The sequence below is a fragment of the Salmo salar genome, chromosome 15, assembly GCF_965601325.2.
Source record: "Salmo salar chromosome 15, fSalSal1, whole genome shotgun sequence".
Lineage (NCBI taxonomy): Eukaryota > Metazoa > Chordata > Actinopteri > Salmoniformes > Salmonidae > Salmo > Salmo salar.
In genome coordinates, this window is record NC_138305.1 from 85259521 (window position 1) to 85282320 (window position 22800).

A 22800-nucleotide genomic window follows, 5' to 3' on the forward strand; every position below is an offset into this window, starting at 1 on the left:
CCTAGACCCCCCACCCTCCCCTTCTGATTTCTTAAGAATTTGATGTAACTGCCTGCCTGCCTGAAACTGTCAAACAAGTTCTGGTATTTGGCAACCATATTCTGCTTGGTTGTGTTGTTGACATGAGATTGATGTCCTCTATTGAGAGGTTAATGGTTTCGCAGCATGAGTTTTCAGTTTATGATGCCTCTCAGCCCTCAGCGATGCTGAACGACCCGTCAAAAACAAAGACCTTTCTTTGATTTAGACGAGCAATCGAGCACATGTACGCCATCTCCCCTTGGCAAGGACCCACCACATAAAACCTCCTTTGTCTCCCCACCACCCTTACTGATTCAAGTGTTCTCAGTAACATAGCCCGAACGTTGTTGTATCTTATGGCCCTTTAACTTTCTGGCTAGTGTGTGTGACCTACTGTAGTGTGTCTTTAAGCCAGAGAGTGTTAAATGTGGCCTGTTTGCCTGTGGGACTTAGTGGAATTTAATGTAGGCCAGACGGTTGGCTTACGTATTCGAGAAAGCTATACGTTTTAGAGGGTTTTAGCTTGTGTTTTTCTGGTGGCCGATAAGCGATGCATTTGGAACAATCTGTCGGTCAGTGGTTTTCGGTTCCAAAATTGGACAATGTCATTTGGACAGAACATTCTGCATACACTCTGTTGTATAACAAGTCATAATGCTGTTTTCCTGCCATAGTGCTTTATGGAGAATGTGGTTTGTACTTTTTGCCTTTCACAGAGTGTGCTTGGCCCCGAGGCAGAATCTCCCACGGATCATCCTCAAAGGAATATTCCAGGGGGTGAAAGTGGTACGCGGACCCGACTGGGACTGGGGAAACCAAGACGGTGAGTGAGGGAGTGAGCAGAACAATCCATCCATACCGACCAGGGACTTTTGTGTACCAGTGTGGCAGCGTTGATTTTCAATCTGTTTCACCGTGACCCCATAACTTTAGAGACGATGGAATCTTATTACCTACAATGTGACAGTTTGAACTGGTGTGTTTGTGCTTAGTGCTTCAGGATTTTCCCCCAACCCACAAGAATCTCATTGAGTGTGTTTAACAGATGTTTCTTAAAGAGCTGTGTTCATATGAGCAAGTTTTATTTTCCCTTTCGTACCGTTTCCCCTCTAGTGTAGCGGAATATACAAAGAAGTCACGTGAATTCTAATTATAGCATGTGCTGCAACTCCGGACAGGACAAAATGGTCTTTGGGGTTATTTAATGTTTTGGGACGTGGTTTTCAAGAGTCAAGATAATTTGGCTCTCAATGGCAAATCATTAGTGAAGAAACAGATTTGCCATACAAATACGAATGTAACTATTTGCAGAATCTCCATCTATGGGAAGTTTGATGATTGCTCCTGTTTCTTTCCATTTCAAAACCATTAAATATCATTGCCTTTAGGGATGGCAAAATCTATCATTAGCTCTTTCTATTACCTCATGTGGGGTCAGAACCCGGGAATGGCATTGTGTCTTTTCTGTGCTAAAGCACTGGCGAATGAGTCAAAATGTCCTTTTGGTGTCTTTGAAAGTTAACCCCTGGGGTCTAAGTCAGTCATCATCAGTCTTTAATCAGAGTGTGGTAAGTGCATAGGGACATTCTTGGCATGGTCAGCAGAGAGCCTGTCACTTTCCATGAGTCCTATCCTGTTGTTACCTGGCAGGCTGTGTAATCCTTGATGATTTTGTAATCCTTGATGTAACCTGCATAACCTAAACTATACAATGCCAGGCTCTCGCTTTGTGGTGGAAACTGAACGTAGTATTTGATGACATTTGAACTTGAAGACTGTCAGTAAGTAGTAAAGTAGAAACGTATCGTGGTGGTTAGTAAATCAATGTATTTTATTATACTTTCACTCGTGTTTGGTTACAGTAGTCTAAGAATGTCAGTGGTGCTAGCCCCAGCCTGTAAGTATGCTTTGTTTTGTGTTCTGTTTATTAGAATTTTTTTCACTTCTAGCCAGAATCAAAGGGATGATTGGCCAAACCTTGTTGAAAGATGGCCAATGTTCACTGTCTGTTCAGATTACAGTGCCTTCAGAAAGTATTCAAACACCTTGACTTATTCCACATTTTGTTGTTACAGCCTGAATTCTAAATCGATGAAAAAGCTTTTTTCCCCCAGCCACCTACACACAATACCCCATAATGACAAAGTGAAAACGTGGTTTTAGAAATGTTAGGAAATGTATAGACCATTAAATATAAAAATCTCATTTACATAAGTATTCACACCCCTGAGTTTATACTTTGTAATATCACCTTTTGCAGTGATTACAAAAGTGAGTCTTTGTGGGTAAGTCTCTAAGAGCTTTCCACACAAGAATTGTGCAACAGTTTACCATTATTATTTTCAAAATTCTTCAAGCTCTGTCAAATTGCTTGTTGATCGTTGCTAGACGAAGATTTTCAAGTATATTTAAGTCAAAACTGTAACTCGGCCACTCTGCTCCATTACGTTTCTTTTTTTTTTTTTTACCTGAAAAACTCCCCAGTCTTTAATGATTACAAGCATACCCATAACATAATGCAGACTCCACTATGCTTGAAAATATGGAGAGTGGTACTCAGTAACGTGTTGTTTTGGATTTAAAAACTAAGAATATCGAACAGGAAGTTAAAAAGAAGGCAGCTATGAATAAGTATACCAACATAGAAGATTTTAATAAAATGCTGGTTGGACTCGGATCAGGGGAGCCATTTGGACAACAAGGATTTCGACTCGGCTGACAAAGATTGTTTTCTCGAAGGACTGGATCCACTTTTAGATTTGTAAGTAAATTATTTTCATGACTTTATATAGCTAATTTACTATATGTATTTCATTTTTTTTATAAGTTGTCTGCTTTTTGTACTTTGTATTTAGTTTACATAGGCCTATGTGACAAGTAATTTCAATGTTATATAATTCCAATGTTTGCTGTTCTAAGTTTCATCCTTGTAACTTTAGAGAGGCCACTAAACTCTCATGGCCATTGTTTATTAGTGGTTCTCACCTGTGCCTTTGTCTCGAAGGTGTTACTGTTTGCATTGTGTGTGTGTGTGCGTGTTTCACACCTATGTGAGTCACTGTACAGAAAGTTTAGGCTTGGTGTTTTTACTTTACAGTAATGACGTTTTGTAAATTTAGTCAGCTGTAATTCTATGCGTCTTTCATCAATATGATGATGACGTTTGAGAGCCACCCCTCCCCAGCAAGCGCCCCCGCCGGTCAAGGTCTTCACCCCCCGCTGCTATGTCATTCACCCCGTGTGATGGTTCTACATCCACTTTTCATAGACCGCTTGAAAAAGAAAGTGCTTGTGGCACCATTCGTCCTAACATAATTGGTTTCCCCAAGACCAAGGTAAACGACATGACAAAGACAGTGGAGAGGGGGACCATACGTTGGATCAGGACTAACAAGCTACTTTTTCACTAGGGAAGTAACCTTGCTCACCACACAGCATAAGGCATTCAGTAACAACCATGTCTCAAGGAGGGTGAAAAGGGAATGATGTTTCTGTGAAGGACTACAATGCCAGCATGGGGGGTGTCAACCTATCTGATGGTCTGATAGGCTACTATCTGGGACTCCACAAGACCAGGAAGTTGTAGGAGACTTTTTTTTGAATGCTTTGTGGACATTGCTCGAGTAAATGCTTTCATTCTCCACAAGCAGATGGACAAATCAAAAGGTCAAACCCCTCTCACCCAGTTGGCCTTCCGAGAGCAGCTGGTGTTGGAAATGGCTGAATTTGGGGCCCAAAGCAATCTCAGAACCATTTTTTATTATTATTTTGTATTTATTTTTTTACCTTTATTTAACTAGGCAAGTCAGTTGTGAATACTTCCTGAAGGCACTATCTGATTGGTCTTTGAGCCTTTCTCCACATCCAGAGCACCAATTTGGAGTCACGATCCTCACTTGTTGTTTCTTGTTTTCAGTATGTGACGTGTTGAATTAGCTAAGTCTAGAATTGACAAGATTCCTTTAGCAGAGTATGGTCTGTGTGCTGTGTTCCCAGAAATGGGTTCAACATTTGGATGTGAAACATTGATGGGCACCATTTTCTGTTTAAAAATTGTGTCTTTTGAAGTGGCCTGTGCATGGAATCAAACTACACAAAATAAAATGATTGTGTTTCATATATTCACGCTAACTATTTCTCTTCTCACCATTCCAAATATTTCCCCAATAAGCCTATTTTTTAAATCTTGCTCTCCTCACTCTTTCTCTCCTCCCACACTTCTACACCGTGTGTGTGCGTGTGCGTGTGCAGGAGGAGAGGGTAAGGTTGGGAAGGTGGTGGACATCCGTGGCTGGGACACAGAGTCCGGTCGCAGTGTGGCCAGTGTCACCTGGTCCAATGGTACCACCAACGTCTACCGAATGGGTCACAAGGGCAAGGTAGACCTCAAATACGTGTCTGACGTCCAGGGAGGCTTCTACTACAAAGACCACCTACCAAAGCTCGGTATGAAACTAGGGGGATGTAGACATAAGTTTCTACCTGTTGTTAAGGAGACATGCTTGTTTTTGTCATTCTAGAAAATAGTATATGTATCCTTATAGATCAAGGGTGTCAAACTCATTTTGCCCCACGGGCTACCTGCGGTCTTCCCTGAGGTCAGGAGGGCCGCACTTAAAATGTATTATTTCCTCGCTGTCAAAATTTGCAAAAAATTGTCTATCCATCGCTTTTGGAATTTTGAATACTCTTGACTTTCTAGATTTAGTTTGGATGACTGTTAGCAAGCTGGACAGAGTAAAGAGATTTATAAATGTAGGTCCATTATAATTTCTACACTGTTTCGATTAGGTTTTAGTTATTTCAATGTCGATTCAGATTGTCTCTCCCCCCCCCCCTCCAACAATTCATCTGGGCATGTTTGACACCCCTGCTATACACTGAGTAAATCAAACATTAGTAACACCTTTCCCCCCCCACCCCCTTTGGCTTTCAGAACAGCCTTAATTTGTCTGGACATGGACTCTAAGGTGTCGAAAGCGTTCCCCAGGGATGCTGGCCCGTGTTGACTCCGTTGCTTCCCACAGTTGTGTTAAGTTGGCTGGATGTCCTTTGCATAGTGGACCTTTCTTGTTATACACAGGAAACTGTTGAGCGTGTAAAACCCAGCAGCATTGCAGTTCTTGACACACTGTTGCGCCTGGCACCTACTACCATGCACATTTACCCTCTGAATGGCACACATACATCAATGCCCAATTACCTCGGGGCTTAAAAATCCTTCTTTAACCGGTCTCCGCCCCTTCATCTACACTGATTTGAAGTGGATTTAACAATCAATAATCAATAAGGGATCATAGCTTTCACCTGGTCAGAAAGAGCAGGTGTTCTTAATGTTTTTTATACTCCGTGTATATCAATATGAAGGCACTCAGTGTAGAGTTGGCCTATTTTTGTCGTATATTCCTATGTGCGTTTGTGTGTTTATCTATGGTTCGTGCGTACACAGGTGAGCACGCAGAACTGCAGAGGCAGGAGAGTGCAGAAGGCCACACCTTCAACCAGGGGGACAAGGTGAAATGTCTCCTGGAGGTGGACATCCTCAGACAAATGCAGGAGGGCCACGGAGGGTGGAACCCCAAAATGGCAGAGGTACTAAACTAAACTCCCTCCAAGTCGAATGGAATTTCTCTGACAGAATTGTATCAAGAGTCTGACCTCGTTCCAAGCTTTCTCCAGTTGTAGAACTACTTTGAAGCGTTTACCACATTGTCATTGCACTGCATGTACTGCATGTGTCATGTTAGACAAATATTACTTCAAATTCTGAGTACTGTTTCCCCATTTTGAAACTTTGAACCCAGCTTTATGTAATGTCGTTGGCGTGAATGGTCTCTGGTGTGCAATAGAGCAAAACCAACAAGCACCTTTTATGTTCAAATCAATCAGCGAAATGATAAGGTCAAAGCCGGCCACAGTCTGCGACTGCAAATTTGTGTGTTTACAGTACACCTGCAGAATCGGGACGGTACACAGAATCACTGACCGGGGAGATGTCCGAGTCCAGTACAGCAACAACATCCGCTGGACCTTCCACCCAGGGGCCCTAACCAAGGTAGTCTACTTCTACCAGTGGGAAATGAATACAGGCTCACAGCATGGTCTTATAAGTTAGTGTTTGTTAGCGATGTGATGCTAATGCTGACAGATTAGCATAGAATCACATCACTAACAATTTGCTGTCTTCCCCTTTCTTGCCGTAGGTGAACACATTTGGTGTGGGCGAGCTGGTGCGAGTGCTGGAAGACATAGACAGCGTTAAGAGGCTTCAGGCTGGCCATGGAGAATGGACAGACAGCATGACACCCGTATGTTGACATAGCCTGAGGCTAACTTCCCATACCCTGGAGTTCACTTCCTGTAGCCTAACACTAACTTTCCTTAGCCTGGCACTAACCTCCCTTCTAGGTTTCCTTAGCCTGGCACGAACTTCCTGTCATGCATTGTGCGAAGCCTCAGCTGGCAGTCAGCCCTCTGCATTAGAGGCAATGCCCTTTATGCCTCGGGGACTACTGGTAAACAAGCTTAAGGCTTCTGCGAAAGCAAAGCATCCTGAATAATTACCTATAAATAAAAGCCCTGAGAATTTCCCAGTGTCATTGGTATGTAAAAAGAGTGCATTTGAGATGGAAAGATGACAGTCATGGTTTGATGGAGGTTCTCTGAAACACTTCATCTCCTTCATGGCTTGTGATGGGTGTTTATACCTAATATCTTGTCCTATTGGTCATGGTGGAAAGGAGACAACGAGAGGAAGTTTTAAAGTGTAATGGAACAGAGTCCATAGTCCCTACCTACCTCTCTGGTGTCTTAACACTGTCAGTGTCACTGTCTTTTCACCCTCCTTCCTTATCTCCCTCTCTCTCCTCTGCCCCCCACCCGTCTTCCTCCTTTTGTTTTCTACACCCCCTCCTTTCCCATCAGGCCCTGGGGCAGGTGGGCAAGGTGCTGAAGGTGTACGCTGACGGGGACCTGCGCGTGGCCTTCAACGGCCAGACGTGGACCTTTAACCCGGCATGTCTCTCGGCCCAATCCGTGGAGGTGGACGCCAACCTCATGACGGCCGAGAACCCCAACGTATCCGGAAGTAAGGACTACTGAGACCTCGCAAACAGGAGGAAGGGGGCCTCTTATCTAACAGTCATCCAACGAGCTTTGCTTTTTATCTGTCCTTCAAATTTCCTTATCACTTTCCCTGAATTCCCTATGGACCCCCTCCACCTCTCCCTCTTCTTCCAGCACTCTTGCTGCAAGCTATGCATGCACTACTGACCAAGGGCTGTGACAGTGGCTATCTGTTGCATATACGGCCCTTCATATTTCTGTTTCACCTGGTCACTGTCTCCACATACATGACGAACGGGTTTCATTTGCGCGTAATTTGCGTGTCTCTGAAATGTCTGTTTTTTCTCTCTTTCATGCCCCTTCATGTTGGAGGCAAGCTCCAGAGTCCTCATCAGCATATGTGCCTCTACTGCGCCTCATGTGTCTGTGTGGCTCTACTAGTCTTGGGTACTCTGGCTCAATCACCCCTTTTTCTGTGTCTGTCATATACATCATGGTGGAAGAGAGTGGATACGAGAGGCTCGTAGTGCTGGGTTAGGGTGCACAGGGACATTTTGACTCATTCCAATGGTTGTGCTTTGACTTGACTTAACAAAGAGTCTTGGTAACTGTGTATGCTCTCTGAGTTTAGAGGGGCCTGAAGGGTAGCGCAGCACCAACTATGCATGTTCTCCATGCTCTGGAATCTATCACTAACATGTCTCTTCTATTTTTCTTCTTTCTCCTTCCCTTGCTCTTTATTCATCCACATTATCTTTTTTCACTCTCCCTTTTCCCCTTCAATGACGATTGTGTCCCCCCCTCTTAATCTCTCTCTCCAGACACAGTCATTTCAGTCCTGGAGAAGCTGCTGTCTCAGTCTACAGATCAGGACAACCCCAGCCGGCTGGTCATCGAGGCGGCGCATGGCAGTGCCAACAAAGTCCGAGAACTTGTGCAGAAATACCCTGACAAGGTGTGTTCACTCCCGCCACCGCAGACTGTATGTCTGTCATCTCTTAATGTGATTGTGTGTGAGACATCTCTTAATGTGATTGTGTGTGTGACATCTCTCCAGGTGGATATAAAGAACCAGGGCAAGACGGCGCTGCAGGTGGCAGCCCACCAGGGCCACATGGAGGTGGTCCTGGCTCTGCTGCAAGCCAACAGCTCCATTGAAGTGAAGGACGAGGACGGAGACACCGCCCTGCACTACACGGCCTTCGGGTGAGAGGAACACACACACACACACACACACACACACACACACACACACACACACACAAGGTTGCCAGTCTTAGGTACCATGTATTCACATTGTTAGAAAACAAGTTATGGGAGGGGGGGGTTGGTCTCTGGATTTAATTGGATTTGGGGTGAAAATCACTACACACACAAATAGTCAATCACACAGGGGCATTACTGTTGTCCATAATCCCGCACCATGCCCCCTCCCCTAAAATAAGTGATTAGAAACATACATTTGTTATCAGAATGAGTCAATTAAAACAACACAACAAATATATGAAAATGTATTGAGTAATGGATATTTAAATGAGTACCCTAAATAGATAGGAAAATGATTGTGGTTAGGCCTATACATTTTGTTGCTCATTGTGTGTGTGCAGGAACCAGGCGGAGATTGCACGGCTATTGCTGAGCAAAGGGGCCAACGTGAACCTGCTGAACAACTCCATGTGCACAGCGCTGCACATAGCCGTCAACAAGGGCTTCACCGATGTGGTGCGCGTGCTGTCGGAACACTCAGCCGACATCAACCTACAGGTCAGTACCCACTAATAAGAAATACTTTGGTTCATGCTTTCTTCTGTCATGCTCACCGCCCGTACATGCAAACACACACTCACAAGTCTCAAGAAACTAAACAGCATAGACTGCAATGGCAGACATATTTATTTTAACTAGGAACAAAACAGAATGTTTCCGCAGATCCTTCTCTTATGAAGCATTTTATCACTTTGTTTTTTATATTCTTTGATGTGCTGCTTTTAGTGTCTGTCATTTGTTGTGTTTTTACTGTGTATTTATTGATGTTGTATGTATTGGCTAGTGCAATAAAATGTTCCCTTTGGGGGACTAATAACTTACTATCTTAAGTCGACACACCCGTATTCACCCCAAGCCTGAATCATTTCTTCATAAAGTCTGAGTCTTGTGTTCATTTGTTGAGTTCTTTAAGGGCATTTAGACGGCTCTCCAACTTTGTCGGGCTTTCCTCAAACGGCCACATCTCGAAGCAGCTCAATTCACCTCACAACTGGTTTTGGGTACTGTTCGGGATATTTCATTTTTCTGCTCAAGCAATGTGCGTGTTCAGCTGGAGTGGAATGGCTGCTTGAAGTTTGTGTGTGTATGTTGGGGCGGCAGGTATGCTAGTGGTTAGAGCGTTGAGCCAGTAACCGAAAGGTTGCTAGATCGAATGTCACGATCGTGTGGAGAGACGGACCAAGGCGCAGCGTGATTGGAGTTCCACATCTTTATTTTTAGTGAAACTTAAAACAAACCAAGAAACAAACAACAACCGTGCAGTACTGAGGTGCAACATGCACTCACTCAAAAACAATATCCCACAAACGCAGGTGGAAAAACGGCTACCTAAATATGATCCCCAATTAGAGGCAACGATTACCAGCTGCCTCTAATTGGGAACCATACAAAACACTAACATAGAAAATATAAACTAGAACACCCCCTAGTCACGCCCTGACCTACTACACCATAGAGAACCAAGGGCTCTCTATGGTCAGGGCGTGACAGAATCCCTGAGCTGACAAGGTAAAAATCTGTCGTTCTGCCCCTGAACAAGGCAGTTAACCCACTATTCCTAGGCCATCATTGTAAATATTGAATTTGTTCTTAACTGACTTGCCTAGTTCAATAAAGGTTCAATATTATTTTTTATTTTTGTTAATGTGTGTATCTGAGCTGTAATGTAACAGAAAAGAGCAGCATTGCTATACATGAGTACTCAGTAGGCTTGGGCGATATACCATTTATATCGACGGAATGATTTTCAAAAATGTATATCTATTTTTTGGGGGGGTACCTGAGGGCTGCGGGGGTGCATGCTACTCCACTACTTATACGTTAAGTACAACTATAACAAATCTAAGATGTATCAAATAAATTGTATCCAGCTCAGGGCTCCAGCTTTGCATTTGGTTTGCTAACTTGCTAGCCAAGTGGCTAGATATCAAGATCAAGCTTCTTGGTTACAGCAAAGACATTCTAGCCTGAGTGCCAGTCTCTTCAGCTAACATTCCATTCCTTCCAATGCCTTTTCATTGCCAAAGAGACTGGCCTTTCTGCCATCTTCAAATATGAACATTGTATCATATAGTAGTGGTGTCTTTTTGTAGGCACTAACTTCATGGTTAGTTGGACAAAGCCTATGGGGAAATGAATGGCGTTTTTGTAGGGGTTTTCGATAAATGCCGAAAATAAGGTATGTGGTAAACACAGGCTTAGGAAATCTTACACGTTTTGTTCTATGAGATCATTTTCTTCAACGTCACTTTTTGTGAATTTTGAATAATTTTTTTAATTAAAATAGCACAAAGGCTACATAATTAATAAAGGCCATGTTAACTGAATTATATTATCTCATAGATCAAAATGTTTAAGATCTCCTAAGCCTAAACTTATTTTCGGCATTTATCCCAAAAACCTATTCTTTCCCCATAAATTTTCCCCACTTGGATCGCTGAACGTACCAGAGGTAAATAATTTCCGGGTTTTAGGACTGCAAGCTGGCGAGCTCTACTAATGAGCTCGAAGTGAACAGAGTTGATCCTGATTCGATAACCCTCACAGCTATCTTCCAATCACAACGATTATCCAAATATTGGAACTCTCATTTTTTTTGTTATCCGGTTAATAAGCAACTGTTTTTTGTTTGTCCAGCCGAAGCCAGCCTGTCAAAAGTTTGTAGCTCACGTCTAAATTCTCAAACTAAATACATACTGCAATTCCACACATGCTTTGATTTTAAGCCTCAAAATACAACAACTTCCCTCGCTAACAGCTTTAATATTGCAGATAGTGTGGCTTCCATCAATGTAATTGTCTGCATATTTTACATCACCCCATATATTTTCTTTTGTAAATGTATTTACAGTTGAAGTCGGAAGTTTACATACACTTAGGTTGGAGTCATTAAAACTTGTTTTTCAACCACTCCACAAATGTCTTGTTATCAAACTATAGTTCTGGCAAGTCGGTTAGGACATCTACTTTGTGCATGACAAGTTATTTTTCCAACAATTGTTTACAGAGATTATTTCACTTATAATTCACTGTATCACAATTCCAGTGGGTCAGAAGTTTACATACACTAAGTTGACTGTGCCTTTAAACAGCTTGGAAAATTCCAGAAAATTATGTCATGGCTTTAGAAGCTTCTGATAGGCTAATTGACATCATTTGAGTCAATTGGAGGTGTACCTGTGGATATATTTCAAGGCCTACCTTCAAACTCAGTGCCTCTTTGCTTGACATCATGGGAAAATCAAAAGAAATCAGCTAAATTTAGACCTCCATAAGTCTGGTTCATCCTTGGGAGCAATTTCCAAACGCCTGAAGGTACCACATTCATCTGTACAAACAATAGTACGCAAGTATAAACACCATGGGACCACTCAGCCGTCATACCGCTCAGGAAGGAGACACATTCTGTCCCCTAGAAATGAATGTACTTTGGTGCGAAAAGTGCAAATCAATCCCAGAACAACAGCAAAGGACCTTGTGAAGATGCTGGAGGAAACAGGTACAAAAGTATCTATATCCACAGTAAAACAAGCTCTATATCGACATAACCTGAAAGGCCGCTCAGCAAGGAAGAAGCCACTGCTCCAAAACCGCCATAAAAAAGCCAGACTACGCTTTGCAACTGCACATGGGGACAAAGATTGTACTTTTTGGAGAAATGTCCTCTGTTCGGATGAAACAAAAATAGAACTGTTTGTCCATAATGACCATCGTTATGTTTGGAGGAAAAAGGGGGAGGCTTACAAGCCAAAGAACACCATCCCAACCTTGAAGCACGGGGGTGGCAGCATCATGTTGTGGGGGTACTTAGCTGCAGGAGGGACTGGTGCACTTAACAAAATAGATGGCATCATGAATGAGGAAAATGATGTGGATATATTGAAGAAACATCTCAAGACATCAGTCAGGAAGTTAAAGTTTGGTCACAAATGGGTCTTCCAAATGGACATTGACCCCAAGCATACTTCCAAAGTTGTGGCAAAATAGACATTTTGTGGGCAGAACTGAAAAAGTGTGTGCGAGCAAGGAGGCCTTCAAACGTGACTGTTACACCAGCTCTGTCAGGAGGAATGGGCCAAAATTCAGCCAACTTATTGTGGTAAGCTTGTGGAAGGCAACCCGAAATATTTGACCCAATTTAAAGGAAATGCTACCAAATACTAATTGAGTGTATGTAAACTTCTGACCCACTGGGAATGTGATGAAAGAAATAAAAGCTGAAATAAATAATTCTCTCTACTATTATTCTGACATTTCACGTTCTTAAAATAAAGTGGTGATACTAACTGACCTAAGACAAAAAAATTAAGGGAACACTTAAACAACACAATGTAACGCCAAGTCAATCACACTTCTGTGAAATCAAACTGTCCACTTAGGAAGCAACACTGATTGACAATACATTTCACATGCTGTTGTGCAAATGGAATAGACAACAGGTGGAAATTACAGGCAATTAGCAAGACACCCCCAATAAAGGAGTGCTTCTGCAGGTGGTGACCACAGACCACTTCTCAGTTCCTATGCTTCCTGGCTGATGTTTTTTTGGTCACTTTTGAATACTGGTGGTGCTTTCACTCTAGTGGTAGCATGAGACGGAGTCTACAACTCACACAAGTGGCTCAAGTAGTGCAGCTCATCCAGGATGGCACATCAATGCGAGCTCGCTCCATCCACCAACGCCACGTTGCACCACAGACTGTCCAGGAGTTGGCGGATGCTTTAGTCCAGGTCTGGGAGGAGATCCCTCAGGAGACCATCCGCCACCTCATCAGGAGCATGCCCAGGCGTTGTAGGGAGGTCATACAGGCACGTGGAGGCCACACACACTACTGAGCCTCATTTTGACTTGTTTTAAGGACATTACATCAAAGTTGGATCAGCCTGTAGTGTGGTTTTCCACTTTAATTTTGAGTGTGAGTCCAAATCCAGACCTGATAAATTGGATTTCCATTGATTATTTTTGTGTGATTTTGTTGTCAGCACATTCAACTATGTAAAGAAAAAAGTATTTAATAAGATTATTTCTTTCATTCAGATCTAGGATGTGTTGTTTAAGTGTTCCCTTTATTTTTTTGAGCAGTGTATTTGGCTAAGGTGTATGTAAAATTCGGACTTCAACTGTATGTAAATGTGATATTTCAGTTTTGTTATTTTTTTATAAATTGCCAACATTTCTAAAAACCTGTTTTTGCTTTGTCATTATGGGCTGTTGTGTGTAGATTGATGAGGTGGAAAAAACTATTGAATCAATTTTAGAATAAGGCTGTAACCTAACAAATTGTTAAAAAAGCCCCCTTTAACCATTCTTTAACAAGTTTTGGTCTTTTAAGGCAGGGCTGACAGACACGTTCCTTTCACCCCCTTTAGATAACAGTTAAATGTTTGTTTCTAATTCTATTCGAGGCTCCACATGTTGTCATGGAAAATATTGTTATTTCCAACAACCCATGAGCAACTTCCGCAAATCCATCTGCATATTGAACGTTGAGATTGCCGAAAGGCCAGTCTCTTTGGCAATGACATGGAGTGGAATGTTAGCTAAAAAGACTGGTACTCAGACTAGAGACATTCAATCCCCTCCTGGATCCCTGTTGCCTAAATTGTTTTGTGCGTCCCCCCTCCCCCCCAAAAATAGCGCACCATGTGTGCACATCCGGTAATAACTTATTCCCCGGTATTGTATAAAAACGGTATGAAAATCTGGATACCGCCCAACCCTGTAGTTCATAAAAACGTTGCTGTAGAACTATGATCAAATAGAAGGCCTCAAGGTCTCACATCCCTCTTGGACAGCTGTTAGCACAGATTTAGGATCAGCTCTCCCTGCCCAAATGCTAACCCTCTCTATTAGGGGCTACAACTATAAACTGACCACAGATAATTTATTACCTGGCTAACTTCTTTCTCCTCCTCTCCTACAAGGACTCGTACGGAGACACACCGCTGCATGACGCCATCGCCAAAGACTTCCGGAACATCATTGAGATCCTGGTTGTGGTGCCCAACATAGACTTCACCCAGCAGAACCACCGCGGCTTCAACCTGCTGCACCACGCAGCCCTCAAAGGCAACAAGCTGTGAGTAGTTCACTACTAGGGTTGGGCGGTAACCAGATTTTCATATTGGAGTGGAGTACCTGTCTAAGGCATTGCATCGCATTGGTGAGGCGTCACTACAGCCTCGGGTTTGATCCAGACCCGGCCGTGACCGGGAGACCACTGGGGCAGCGCGCAATTGGCCCAGCGTCGTCCGGGTTAGGAGAGAGTTTGGCCGGCCGAGACTTCCTTGTCTCATCGTGCTCTAGCGATTCCTTGTGGCGGTTGGGCGCCTGCAAGCTGACCATGGTCGTCAGTTGGACAGTGTTTCCTCCGACACATTGGTGCGGCTGGCTTCCGGGTTAAGCGAGCAGTGTGTCAAGAAGCAGTGCGGCTTGGCAGGGTTGTGTTTCGGAGGGCGCATGGCTCTCGACATTCGCCTCTCCAGAGTCTGTATGAGAGTTGCAGCGATGAGACAATCGTAACTACTAATTAGTTATCACGGAATTGGGGAGAAAAAGTGAGTAAAGTAGTAGTAATAATAAAATGTCATACCTTCTTACTTGGATTTACGGTATTACCGGCTTAGTACACAAGGGGCGCTAAAAACCGCAACCACAAAAAAGCCCATTGGGCATCTATTACCAGAATTCTAGCAAAATTAGCACAAGTAATTGCACATTTCCATGGAGCCTGCTAGCTCAATATGCTAACGAGCGCAAACAAAAATTGCAAAGACAGACAATCCAGCTCAAAGTTATACATATATAGGTAGTAGCTACCAGTGATGTACTGGGCCGTACTCACTACCAATGTTTTTTTCATTGCTGTGCAAATTTTACATCTGCTTAGCGCAAACTTGAACGTTGTGGCTTCCCTGTGGCTCAGTTGGTAGAGCATGGTGTTTGCAACGCCAGCATGGTGTTTGCAACGCCAGAGTTGTGGGTTCGATTCCCACGGGGGGCCAGTACAAAAAAGAAATGCATGAAATGAAATGTATGCATTCACTACTGTAAGTCGCTCTGGATAAGAGCGTCTGCTAAATGACTAAAAGGTTAAAAAAAAATTAAATGTTGTGAAATTCTGGCGCACGTTTACTGTGAGGCTGAGGCTAGTTCGTTTTGTTTTGGTATATTGCATTGAAAGTGGCTAATTTCGCGTTAATCCAATCACAATTCCCACAGTAAAAGGAAACGTTGATAGTGTTAACTAACAGGGAAAACTAACACTGAGGCTGTACCCGATTTTAAGTTTAAACAGGTCAAGTAGACTACTGTGGCTATTTGATCATGATGTAGGCCTACCAGAGTGGCCTACCATCAAAAACAATGGAGAAAATTAATCCCATAACATTTTAACATAGCTGTTCTATCGTTCAGCCTACAGTAGCAGCCAATGTGTGGTGTTCAATGTAGACCTACATTCCATGACACTTTTCAAAAAAACATGCAGGGCTTGACATTAACATGTTTATCCACTTGTCCTTCAGACAAGGTGAATGAAAATATTGTTGTTTGATGCAAGAAACCACTTTACAAAATAAAATGCATCATTATTCATATACCATTATTACAGAGAATAAGACAAATTATGTTTCCCTCTGCATATTGGCCACTTAGCATATTCAAGCCTGTCTGAATATACAACACTGCCCCTTTAAGACAAAAAAAGCTCTTTATCTGACTCGCTTTTCAAAGATTTGCACGTTTTGTGCTCTTGTAGGAAGCAATCACTCCCCCATTGCTGACTACAAATTATCACGCACTACACGCACTACGTGTTTCAGCACTCGGGGGGTCCCGTTCTGTGAGCTTGTGTGGCCTACCACTTCGCGGCAGAGCCATTGTTGCTTCTAGACGTTTCCACTTCACAATAACAGCACTTACAGTTGCCCAGGGCAGAAATCTGACAAACTGACTTGTTGGAAAGGTGGCATCCTATGAGGGTGCCACGTTGAAATTCACTGAGCTCTTCAGTAAGGCCATTCTACTGCCAATGATTGGCTATGGAGATTGCATGGCTGTGTGCTCATTGCCACACTGTTAGCAACAGGTGTAGCTGAAATAGCCGAATCCACTAATTTGAAGGGGTGTCCACATACTTTTGTGTATATGGTGTATTTGTAGATGAAGGTGCATAATTGGAGTGTATATAGACTATATTTAGTTTATTAAACAGAGGGGCAGATGGAGCCAAGTAGTTAGATGAGGTGGCTAGTTTGTGTGATAAATTATTTGTGTAGATAGGAAGCAAATGTACTGACCCAGACAATATTGCAGTAAATGAGATGTGGGCACATTTAAGCTGCATTATAGTGTTAGGAAGCAAGCCTGATGAACAAAACCAATAATCTTTCTGATGATACCAACAGACTTCACCACTTGGCTGCAGACAAAATGGATATGATCGTTCCAGCACAACTTTTCATCAACTAGAACACCTAGGAATCTAGTGGATGAAACCTGGTCCATCTCATTCCCACCAATTGAGATTCTGTTTATTTTTTTACAATATGTCTTATTCTTACCAGTGAATACAATGAAGTTTGATTTTTTTTTTACATTTAAAAATACTTTGTTTATCTGGAACCCTTCAGAAAATTTGGCCATGCCTGAGTTGGTTTCATTGATTAGTGAATCCTAATTCTTGTGTGATAACATCAAATTGGTATCAGCAAAAAGAATGGGAAGTGTGGTAAAAGACACAGCAGCAAGGTCATTGATGTTGATTAGGAATAACAAAGGTCCAAGGATCAAACCCTGTGGAACGCAACATGATATCTTGACCCTGGTAGATTCACAACCATTTGCATATACAAATTGTTCTTTCATAAACAGAATTATATAGCCATTTATATGTATAATCATGAAAACCATAATAATGCAATTTGGCAACTAATATTTCATGATCAGCCGTGTCAACCGCTTTGGATAAATCTAGAACGATGGCAAGAGCGTATTCATTGTTGTCCAGTTATTAAAGAGCCATATCTGTGGAGTAGTTTTAACTATACAGAATACATTGTTGGTTAGGAAAATATGGTAGTACAGATAGATATTGGGTGATAATTTGTAAAAGATCTTGCACCCCCAAATTTATAGAAGGGATAACTTTGGGAATTTTTAATCTTTAGGAACAATACCAGTTTGCATAAATTTGGTTAAGATGTACGTTAGAGCAGTGGTCTGTTGACCTTTCAGAAAGTGACCTTTCTTTTGTCAAGATCACTTTCTGAGTCAAAATGCAAGCCGAGATCTGGTCAGATTTTTTTTTAAATATGACTAAAAAACATAAGCCTATGCAACATTTAACCAATTAAAAACAGTTCTGTAGCAATGAGGTTTGTGCTGTAGGCTATACTGTAGGCCCAATACAGTATCACTGTATATTGGCTATGCTTGAATTGCCCTGCCAATGTTCTTCTCAGACCATTTAGAAATGATATTTAAAAATGTAGGTATATGATCACACAGGTAATAGATCATTTGTTTTATTACTTGTGAGGCATAGCTAAGTGAGCTTTTTTTGTTTGTTTTTTACTGGACTGATGGTCAGTCTAAGGAGAGGGAGGGAGCAGCGGTGAGGCTGCATCTCACCCAACTCAACATCCCTTCGCTCTCCCTCCTTCCGCTGAGAAAAGGGGACAGTCTTTCAGCTCCTGATGAATCTCAAGTCGCATTGCATTATTTCTGCCTCATGCACCAATTCATGTTGTTACTCAGAGAAAGTTAAATATTCCTCAATATAAAAAAGACACAAGCCGCTAATAATAACAATGCAAGTTTATCGGAACACTTTGTTATACTCATTCATTGCAGCTGGTTGTAGCGTGAGTGGCGTTAGGGAGAATGCACATTTTATGGCTTATAAAAGTGTTGACAGTGCTCAATAGCAACTTAAACATGAACTTACTCATAAAATCAGAAGCTCTTTGCTATATTCGTTGAGTTTCTCTAGTCATTGTTTTAAAAGTTTTGTAATCTCAGTATCAACTTTGCTGTGCGTTCGAGACTTATTTTTATAGTCTATGGCTCGAGGAAACTGTGCAGACATGGTGATCTGTGCTATCTGGCCTGTAGGTTCACTGGATTTGCTCTCTAGGCCTGCCGGGTAGGCAGAGTTCTACCTTCAGACACATGAAAGGGTTCAAAATGGGAACACTTTGCCTTCCCGGCGCCAGGGCTGCTGAATCAAGTGCACCTACCGCTAACCGCGCATAACGAATAAAAAAAAAAAGAATGCAAGTCTTTTCTTTTTTACAGAAATGTTTGATGATCGACTAGGAATGTCTTGGATCGACTGGTTAGTGACCATTTGCGTTAGAGGCTCAATAATCAAGACACTAATTTCACCAAAGTGGCACCAATCTCATCATGAGCTGCTACTGATATCTTTAATTTACCAAGTACCTACAACACCTTCATTACATCAGGTGGATCAAATTGAAGCAGAGAAGGGAAATGTCCCTTAATGCAAGAGATTTTTTGACAGAGGAAACCACATTCACAAAAAACGTATTCAATTGACAGGAGATAACATCAGGATCACTTATAGGTCTTATTTCCAACAATAAATTGACATGGGATAGCTATAGAAGCCTTTTTCTTATTCAACAGTTGATTGATGATTTTCCAAGTTGACTTTACATTGACTTTACATCCAAGAGTCTTGGAATTTGCTAATAAAATATATAATTTTGGGATATCCGAAGTAGATGTGTAAATTTAGTTTTTATGCTTTTTGAAATTGGGGGGGGGGGGGTGAATTTGTGAGACACTTCTATACAACTTTCTTTTTTTCTTTTTTTTACTGAGGATTTTTTTGAGACCGGTTGTAAACCAAAGTTTCCAGAACCCATCTGCTGCTCTCTTACTAAGTCTAACTAAGGGAAAGCATGGAAATACAGAATTGAAGGATGTGAGAAAAGTCTGTTAAGCAGACTCCACATTGGGATGATTATAAACATTTTCCCATGAAATATCATCAATCAACATTTGAAAGCACTCAATTACTTTTAAATAAATATTTAATGCTACTATCCATTGCCACCTGTTCATTTCCAGCTGCCAACGAGAAGTGGAATATTTGAAAATGATCCAAAATGTCAGTATTAAGTATACCTGTTTTAGCCACATTATTCAAAAAAAATATTAAAAAAGGTGTCAGATGAACTGGTCACTCTTGTGGGCTTGTAGATGAGGGGTTGTAGATAGCTGGAGTATAAAGTATTCAAAAAGTCCAATGTTAGTGAGTGGTTCTCACTTTTAAATAAATTGTTGAAGTCACCCAATAGAAAACAAATGTTATCTTCATTATTAATCAAATCCAAGGTTGATGCGAGGACATCAATAAAACTACCAATGTCAGTACCAGGTGGCCAATAGAAGCATCCAATTAGCACTGTTTTACCGCTAAACAATTTACAGGAGGGAATTCCTATGAAAAGGTCCTCTCTTACAAAGAATTGAAGACTTTGATGAACAAAAATGGACACACCTCTGCCGACTCTTGATGTTCTACAGTAGTGAACAACATTATAATGGGACAATTCATAAAGCATTCTTGTCGCTTCAGTTAACCATGTTTCTGAAAGGGCAATAATGGAAAATTCATGTTTGACAGAAGACTAATAATGAACAAGGTGGTCATGATTTTTAGGAAGATGGCGAACGTTCAAATGGAAGGTAGAGAAGTTTGTCTTGGAATTGCTATAGAGGTTGTTAAATTGTTTAACATTATTGTCATGTGATAGACTCATGTCTGGTGAATTTCAGGAAATTGGATTAACACAGTCATTATATTTAACGTTAGCTTCATTAATATCAAATGGATTAAAGACCAGGTTATCATCCTGCCCAGATAAGAAATACACAGTCCAAATCATCCAGAGTATGGCAGGGAAACCTAGAAGTGCATGCCTTCAATACAACCATACATTTGTGCTAGTGTTGTCAATAGGGGTGCACTTCCTATGGAATGCACCTTGAGTCCACATATGACATTTAGAGCAATGTGTGTTTTTTGACTTGAGGTGAAACGCATGAACAAAGTAGTGTGTGTCATCAAATTAATCCATGTGATTAGATCAACGGACTACAGCCAAGTCACCTGCCGTAGGCCTACAAGAGGTAGGGGTGAAGGACCAGCTGGTGTTGCAATGTTGCCTCTTTAGTTCTTCAATAAGTCGTGGCAGCAGATCCTTCCTTTTGAGGCATACCTTTTCGGAGAAGTCTTCATTGATGAAGAACTTAGTAACCTTCAGGCACTTGGCTCTCTTAAGAATCTCCTCCTTGTACCTAAACAGTTTCACCACTATAGATCTGGGCTGTCCATCTGAAAAAAATCTTGCCATTCCTGTGCGCCCTCTCCATCTCAATGGGTCCAGTTTAAGGTGACCTGCCAGGAGTTTCTTAGCCTTGATTTCTGTGTCATGACACAGAAATAACGTCTTTGATTCCATCGATTTAGAATGTTTCGCCTGGATAGGGTTGATTTTTCCAGGTAATCTCCTTTGGAAGAGAGTTTGTCTAGTGTTTGGAATTTTGCGAATACGTCTGAGACGACAGATTTTTAATGTGACCAGGCTGGTGACATTTTTACATTACATTTTAGTCATTTAGCAGACGCTCTTATCCAGAGCGACTTACAGTAGTGAATGCATACATTTCATGCATTTTTTTTGTACTGGCCCCCTGTGGGAATCGAACCCACAACCCTGGCGTTGCACACACCATGCTGGCGTTGCAAACACCATGCTCTACCAACTGAGCCACAGGGGACATTCGCCATTTAGCTCATCCGACTCCGTAAAGTCCATACTGTGTTTAAAGTCCATTACATCCCTCACAGGATCATCAACCCTTTTGTTGGTAGAATCCATAAACAGTTGCACGAAGGACTTAGTTATTTTCTTGCAGATCTATTACATTTTTATAGAACACGTTATGTTGATCGAGTAGATCATGGAGTGTAGTGATTGATACGTACTCGTCTTCCGCATTAAGCTTTTCAGCGTTTTTTGTTTCTTGTAGACAAGCTTAAGGTTTGCTCTGAACTATAGTGAGTTTGCAAATGCAACCCCGCCTCCCAAAAACAAGCTCAGCCAGTGAATTGGCAACCACACAAGCAACACACACCTGAATCACACACCAGTATGATAAACGGAGAGAAAGCGGAGAACTTGCTCACTGTACGGACTCTGGCTGCACATACACTAAGCTAGTGCTGTGGATACAAGCAGTATGCGAGGCAGTAAGCCAAAACACTGGTCAAAGAAGTTAGGGAGAGACATGGCTAGGCTACACCCTAAAATATTGTTTGTCCATCCAGTTTATGAGGATGATGAGGAACAAGTAGTTTGTGCTCAAACAGAGTAGCGGTGTTGCATTGAGTAAGTACATACTAGACAGGAGGTGCAGCTTTCACTTCAGATGTTCTGAAAGAGCTACAAAACCTGGACCCATATAAATCAGCTGGGCTAGACAATCTGGACCCTCTCTTTCTAAAATTATCCGCCACCATTGTTGCAACCCCTATTACCAGTCTGTTCAACCTCTCTTTCGTATCGTCCGAGATCTCTAAAGATTGGAAAGCTGCCGCGGTCATCCCTCTCTTCAAAGGGGGTGACACTCTAGACCCAAACTGTTATAGACTATCCATCTTGCCCTGCCTTTCTGAAGTCTTCGAAAGCCAAGTTAATCAACAGATCACTGACCATTTCGAATCTCACCGTACCTTCTCCGCTGTGCAATCCGGTTTCCGAGCTGGTCACAGGTGCACCTCAGCCAGGTACTCGGGTACTAAACGATATCGTAACCACCATCGATAAAAAACAGTACTGTGCAGCCGTCTTCATCGACCTGGCCATGGCTTTCGACTGTCAATCACCGTATCCTTATCGGCAGACTCAACAGCCTTAGTTTCTCAAATGACTGCCTCGCCTGGTTCACCAACTACTTCTCAGAGTTCAGTGTGTCAAATCGGAGGGCCTGTTGTCCGGACCTCTGGCAAGCTCTATGGGGGTACCACAGGGTTCAATTCTCGGGCTGACTCTTTTCTCTGTATATATCAACGATGTCGCTCTTGCTGCGGGTGATTCCCTGATCCACCTCTACGCAGACGACACCATTCTGTATACATCTGGCCCTTATTTGGACACTGTGTTAACTAACGTCCAAACGAGCATCAGCTGTCTGAGCAGCTAACCGATCGCTGCAGGTGCACATAGCCCATCTGTAAATAGCCCACCCAATCTACCTACCTCATCCCCATATTGTTTTTATTTACTTTTATGCTCTTTTGCACACCAGTATTTCTACTTGCACATCATCATCTGCTCATCTATCACTCCAGTGTTAATTTGCTAAACTGTAATTACTTTGCTACTATGGCCTATTTATTGCCTTACCTC

General features: G+C 42.1%; 1 protein-coding gene across 4 annotated transcripts in view; it reads left to right on the forward strand.

Annotated features, from left to right (window-relative positions):
* LOC106572005 (E3 ubiquitin-protein ligase MIB2) overlaps positions 1-22800 on the forward strand; it is a 104557-nt gene that overhangs the window by 63580 nt on the left and 18177 nt on the right. For all 4 annotated transcript variants that reach the window (XM_014145695.3, XM_014145696.3, XM_014145694.3 and 1 more), the window contains 10 exons: positions 738-844; positions 4273-4467; positions 5471-5613; positions 5969-6076; positions 6225-6329; positions 6946-7108; positions 7908-8041; positions 8144-8292; positions 8694-8850; positions 14278-14432. In XM_014145695.3, the coding sequence (XP_014001170.1) occupies positions 738-844; positions 4273-4467; positions 5471-5613; positions 5969-6076; positions 6225-6329; positions 6946-7108; positions 7908-8041; positions 8144-8292; positions 8694-8850; positions 14278-14432 (1416 nt within the window). The remainder of the gene's footprint in view (positions 1-737; positions 845-4272; positions 4468-5470; positions 5614-5968; positions 6077-6224; positions 6330-6945; positions 7109-7907; positions 8042-8143; positions 8293-8693; positions 8851-14277; positions 14433-22800) is intronic.